Source organism: Diadema antillarum, unplaced genomic scaffold, assembly GCF_040938485.1.
Source record: "Diadema antillarum isolate AM-2024a unplaced genomic scaffold, OU_Dant_1.0 seq00001143_RagTag, whole genome shotgun sequence".
Taxonomy (NCBI): domain Eukaryota; kingdom Metazoa; phylum Echinodermata; class Echinoidea; order Diadematoida; family Diadematidae; genus Diadema; species Diadema antillarum.
The window spans coordinates 559521-566075 of record NW_027271955.1 but is presented as its reverse complement, the minus strand read 5'-3'; the positions used below and the strand labels follow the sequence as shown (position 1 = coordinate 566075).

The window sequence follows — 6555 nt, the reverse complement described above, 5'->3', positions numbered from 1 at the left end:
AGAAATACTCGTTCTACACGGATTTATTCATGACCATGTATCTGCTCATTACGTATGCAAGCACCGCTCAGCCGTGCATACGACTTGAATAAATACGTGTGTTTTCGCTCACGCTGCGGACTGACTGGAGGATAATTGATATGAAATAATGACATGAAGTGATGGAATTGTGACAAAATGCATGAAATTTTCATTTTCAGTTTTAACATTCAATGTGAATTATTATCTATGCTATATTTATAAGGAAGAAGGAAGTAAACACATGAATTTTAACGGAAAAATCAACCCACCTTTTTATACATATTTTAATTTTATTTGTTTATTTGTTTTTAGATGGACCCTAATTGCTGGAAGGCACATGTGGAGATAGCAATTCTTACACGTAGACTGGGCACTTTGCTTGATGCCGCTTGTTTACACTGGTCTCAGCAAGATGGTGATGAAGTAACGGTAGAACACATACAAAGTGTAGGAGGCATCTGCCAAGAGTTAGCAGAGCCTTCACCATGTCATGATAGCCCTCTAATCAAAGACCAAAATCCAGTTCTAACAGAAAATGAAGAATCATTGGCCAGGCTTTCACTGGCAGAGTGTCACACTGAAAGAGATCAGTGTGAAGGAAAGTTCTCCCAAGGTCATGAACCCACGACCAATCAAAGTAGAAAGAATGAGGCACTGCATTCTGGTGTGGCTTCAGAAGGAGTCTGTGCCGGTTGTATAAACGTGCACCAACCCATGGATCCCGTTATAGCGTCCTGTCTCATGCATGAAATCAGATGTTCCCAGGCTTACAGGAAGATCTTTCTTCGTGGACTCTGTGAGAAGTTTCCAGCTGGTGGTCAAGATGAAACGGATGGAAGAAATCGGATAGGAGGGATAAGGCTTGAGATTGGATTGACTGACTCAGAACTGTTCAGCGTAGAGCCTGATATCAGATGGTAAACTGACTCTGTACTGTTATGCTGCTGTAGATGAAATGTGTATGATGTGTATTTTGGACAAGTGTTCATGCATAGCTAGTGGAATTGAAGTTAATTCTTAGATGTCTTGTCAATCTGATGTTTTGTTTTATTTTGTTTATCAATCCATTCATCTAAATTTTGACCTATTTGTATGCCTGAGATTATTAGTGGATTTAATTTCTGATTTTTCAGATGAAGATTTTCTCAGCCAAAGATTTCCTGTCCTTAGAATGATGCAATTCTGAAGACAACAAACAGTTGTAGATATCTCCCTTTCAATTTGGAAATACATTGTAAACTAGAAAAAATGCTGTACTTCTCTGTTTAGATGGATTATTTTGACTACCATAGCAGGTCTGCCAACACTGGAAACTAGTTGAGAGTGAGACTCGCATATAATAGGCCAATGCTGTAATTTAGGAGTCAAAATGAGTGAGATCAATAGAAATGCATGCAAATGAAATAAAGTTTTAGAGTGAGAAAGGACCAAAATGTGTGAGTCTCACGCTCAATGGGTGAGAGTTGGCAGCCCTGCCATAGAAGCATCCTTTCTCATCAAGATTAAAACAAATTACTGAATGCTGATCTGACTTGCTTTCATCAGGAGTAAAAGGATGCTACCTCTCTGGCTGGTTCGAATGACAATGGATGATGCCTTCTCCTGGCTGTCGACTCTTGGTGGCGCTTTCTCAGCACTGGGGGATGACTTCCAGCATTTTGTATGCAAGTTTTTAATGTCAATTTTTGGTGGGGTTGCACATTCTTTTACTAGTGCTTTCATTGTCCAGAATGCATACATGTCATTATTCCATATTGTTATAAGGCACTTTATGACATCATGTCAGGGAATAATTTTCTTTCTTGAAATTGAATAGGAATTTTGAGTTAATGTATATATAATTTGAACCAAATGGCACACAATTCTATATAATGAAATTGCTACACAAATGACATTCTGTATAGCAGTCATATTCATATATGTGATATGTGTCAGAAATATGATTCCCTGCATGTACAGGGAAACCTCATCATAGCAAGCTGCTTGGGACCATTGAATTTCCTTGCTATGTTGATTATATGTACCTTGTTATATCAGGGATGAAAACAGAACAATATAAAAGGAAGCGGACCTTCAAAGTTGCCCTGTTGTAGCAGGTATTCTGCTACATCCAACCTCGTTATAATGAGGTTCCACTGTATCTGGTTGTATACCATATGTACCATCATCTATTTACTGTCAACAATCTTGTCTATTTCCACATACTACTACCGGTATGTTATACTGCCTGTGATGCGTCCAGTTTTGTTCCATTGCAGTGTTTTGTCATCAGATTTATCATTTATAAGGAAATACAATAATTTCACTCAGATACTTCTATAGCAACATGCTTATATAATTGAACACTGCGCATTAATACTAAGGGATATGAGATATATTCATCACCTATTTTTGAGTAACTGGCGATTCACAAACTTGATAATTTTATACAATAATAAATAAATTGAATTGATAATTGTTTAATTAAGTGCGAAAGGGTGAATGTAAATTTTGCAGTCGGAATAAGAATAATTGTACCATGATACTGAATAACTTTCACTGAGGACTTTCATGGTAATATTTTCAAATATGTTTGGGGTGTTTAAATTGTTTTGAATTGAAAAGTCACGAAATATTGTGTAATAAGTATGTGTATGTAAATCCTATCACGTGACTTTCTTGTCATGTGATCCCCATTGCAGGCTGACAAGGCAGGCAATGTATCCCTTCACCAGATGAAGCTGGCCTTCCAGATGGGTGATCCTATCTTACAGGCCCGCTGCAAAGTGTACATAGCGCAGAGTCTATTACAAAAGGGGTTCATTCGCCAGGCAATGGCCATCATCAGGTAAACATTCTTATCTTTGTGTTTGTTTTCAAAGATGTTCATTAAATGATGGTGAATAACTTGTTCATTGACTTGTTCACTGCTGCATGGGGACTTGCAATAACAGCTAATAAGAAAATAAACTTGCCATCAGGGCTACAACCAGGAATTCAACAGCTATTCAGCTGTTGCTTTAAGCATTACATTTGAAAATTGTTGTGGCATGCCCTGTATTTATAATGGAAAAGGGCTTCTAGTTGCTTTTAAATGCACTCACTCTTTTAAAAAGGAGCTTAAAGCTTAAAAAGCAGGTGAAATTGACTAAAATCTTTGAAAGTAGTTGTACATCAGGGATCTTGTTATTGTCTGTCTTGATGGATGTGATGGGAAAATTGTAGTGTATTTACATTGTATAGCTTGCTTCACACACAAATTGCTTGTAAGAATTGGAGAGCTCTGTACAGCACGAAGACACTACCTGCCATCTTGTGTAAATAATATCAGGGCTGCCAACTCTCATGCATTGAGCGCGAGACTCACGCATTTTGGTCCTTTCTCACTCTAAAACTTTATTTAATTTGCTTGCATTTCTATTGATCTCACTCATTTTGACTCCTAAATTATAGCATTGGCCTATGGGAGTCTCACTCTCAACTAGTTTCCAATATTGGCAGCCCTGTAATATGATTTTCAATCATTTGATTACCTCATACAATCAGGAAATAGCTTAAAGGGCATTCCATTTTGAAGCAGAAAACTTATCAAATGAAAGCAATGATTGTATCAAGATTTAAAGGGAGAGTGTACACATCATAATGCGTAAAAGAAAAAAAGAATAGTCCTGGTATTCATGTACTGTGTTGTTTTCATTTGTCTCAGTGAGATTATGGCCATCAAAAGGCCAATAATATCTAGTAACTAATATGAAGGTATACATTTCTTTGCCAACAGGTACCAAGTATCTGGAGTATTACAGATAAATGTGTGTTCACTAATAAGGGAGTTCACGGTTGTGATTTGCGCATGTGCAGACCAAAGGTCAAATGAGAATGTCTGTGTATTTGCCACTGACTTTAAAACGTAAAGAAGTCTCAATCAACTATGAGAATCTCAATTATGTCGGTACAATGAATGTGTTTCAGACTAAATTAGAATGTACAGGTGTAAGTCATTCATCAACACTGTTTAGCAAAATCTCTCCGTGCTCGTTCTCAACATTGATTTAATACAAGATGACATGCTTCACGAAGGAATTCTTGATCACAACACATGTCCATGTTATTTCAAAGTCTGTGGTGTTGGAGTCAAATGAGACATGCCCTAACCATGAACTCCCTTATTGTTTTGACTTGTTCACAGGCAGCAGTATAGGTACGCCTTGTCCCTCGGGGAACACACAGACGTACGCCTCATCAACATGTGTAGGGGGGTTTGGAGCATCATACAATACACACACATGAGGAGGAAGGAGTGCAGAAATAAAGGGGTGGGACTAAAGGATGGGGCAAGCCATGTCAAAGGAGGAACAAGATGACAACGTATCTGCCTTGTCCGACATGAATACGGGACTGTGCAATGCGAGATGTGCATTTTTTATGTGTCTGCCTTACTATAGGAAAGTGTATGTGTATGCACACATACAAATTTGTTAATTATGTGCATGCATGTACATACATTCATACATACATCATACATACATACATACATATATACATCAGGGCTCCACACTAACTTTTTTTTTTGGTGGCCAATGGGGCCACCAAAATCATCAATTTCAAATTTTTGGTGGCCTGAGAGAAAAATTTGGTGGCCCGAAAAAAACACAATAAAAAACATTAACTCACTGCATGCATTATGCATTTCCGGCGCAAAAAGTTACAAATTTATTGACATACTTTTTTTAAAATTTTGGTGGCCCGAGGCGGGCCACCAAATTTGCCAGTTTTTGAAATTTGGTGGCCCGACTTTCATTTTTGGTGGCCCCGGGCCACCGGGCCACCGTTAGTGTCGAGCCCTGCATACATACATACATACATACATCCAGCTACAGTTCATCCTCGATTAAGCGGCCACGTCGGGACTGGCGGGTATCCGGATAAGAGATAGGGCCTATGGCTGGAAAAGGAAGATGTGCTCAAATACAGCTCTTTGTAGCATATCATGCTTGGGGTGCACACATATTATTACCGATTTATTGCTTGATACCTGGGAGTTGTCTGTATTTACGATAACACTGCTGGTAAAAGTATCTCAAATACATGCGGTAACTACAACAAAGATCATACACAATAAGGTGGTCAACTCTCAGTCGAAAAGTGAAACACTGCCGCTCGGAATTGTGGGATTTTTAAGGAGTGCACCCCTAGCATTGAGCGGGGATAGTTTCCAGGTGCGCTGTACTTTCCCGATATGTTTGTGTAGGGCCAAGACAGGCTAAGGCAATGTAAGAAAGAAGGAATCTTCTGTAAAGAATAATGAGTAAACATGAGAATTGGTGCAGTGCATTAAACTGCATCAATAGCTACACCAAACCATCAGCAGGTTTATCATTATTTTGATTTCCAAAAGACTGTGCACAGCGGATGTTCGTCTCCCCTCCCTGGTCACAGCGAGCAGTAGACTCGCACACAACTCGCTCAGCTCCGCTCGCAGGTCGTTACACTCGCTGTGACTGTGCACGTCCCCAAATTATTGCAAGCTGCCTTTGCAAAAGGCTAACGCTTGTTCGATGTATACCCGCTCAACGCTAGTGGGCAGCAGCCACTTCCGTTTCACCAGCGGCCGTGTAAAATCGGGAGAGTTGATCATCTTATGGAGTGTAGGATCTCTGCTATAAATTTCTATAATCTCTGCTTTGAAAGCAAAGTGTTAATTAAGTTTCAGTCCGATGCAGTGATTGGAGTATGTCCTGTTGTGTATTTGCGCAACAATAGTCGAGTGTGTGTGTGTTTGTTTGGAGTGAGATTTGGCACTGAAAATACATGAAAACATTTTTTTTTTAAAAGTCAGCCAGTCATTGTCCAGATAACAAAGAGATCCAATAAATTGATTGCCGTATAGACGAGGTCGGACAGCAGTACATACATGCATACATACAGACACACACACACATACATGCATGCTAACATACATACATACAGTGACATTGTATCAAATCTGGGTACTGTCATGAAGTTCTTATTGCAATGTCATTGAGGGGCCACAGCTCTACCCTAGCACCACTCATAGATTTTGGAAAAAAAAAAGAAGAAATTTTATGCCTACCTGCACATCTATACATGAACAATGCTTGTCCCTCTATATGTGTCATGTGCTGTTCATGTAGGCCCCGGGAATCTGTTGCCCTAACAATCACTTCTAAATTATGTTTCAAATGTAAAACTACTGGTACTTGCAGTACTGTATAACTGGGACTCACTGTCAACATTCTGTCACGTAGCACCTTATGCAGCACTATGACAATGTTAGAGGCCATGTATCAATAAGAATTTCATTGACCTGTCGGGATTAAATGTAATGTGAAGTTCAAGAGAGCAGATTCCCATGTGACGCGTGATCTGTGAATAATTGCTGCACTTTTTTATACAATCGATGTAATTGATTCTAATGCCCCAGTCACATATAAACACGGATCCTCAAGGATCTGCATGATGATCCGGGGTGATCCGGGATAGTTTCGACCTCGATGGAGTGTGGACGAGCATTGATATGACTGTACACATGGTATC

At 39.3% G+C, this 6555-nt stretch overlaps 1 protein-coding gene across 1 annotated transcript; it reads left to right on the top strand.

The window, feature by feature from the left end:
* Window positions 1-400: 400 nt before the first annotated feature.
* LOC139744161 (uncharacterized protein F58A4.6-like) lies at window positions 401-4361 on the top strand. The gene is made up of 4 exons (XM_071654616.1): window positions 401-938; window positions 1567-1681; window positions 2703-2848; window positions 4187-4361. The coding sequence occupies exons 1-4, from the start codon at window positions 736-738 to the stop codon at window positions 4359-4361; spliced, it is 639 nt and encodes a 212-aa protein (XP_071510717.1). The 5' UTR covers window positions 401-735.
* The last annotated feature ends 2194 nt before the right edge of the window (window positions 4362-6555 follow it).

Bases quoted from the DNA above. Each gene is read 5' to 3' on its own strand.
- LOC139744161 (XM_071654616.1), top strand. From the start codon at position 736: ATGGATCCCGTTATAGCGTCCTGTCTCATGCATGAAATCAGATGTTCC. The intron at 939-1,566 runs GTAAACTGACTC...TGCTTTCATCAG, and splicing joins GTAGAGCCTGATATCAGATG to GAGTAAAAGGATGCTACCTC. The intron at 2,849-4,186 runs GTAAACATTCTT...ACTTGTTCACAG, and splicing joins CAGGCAATGGCCATCATCAG to GCAGCAGTATAGGTACGCCT.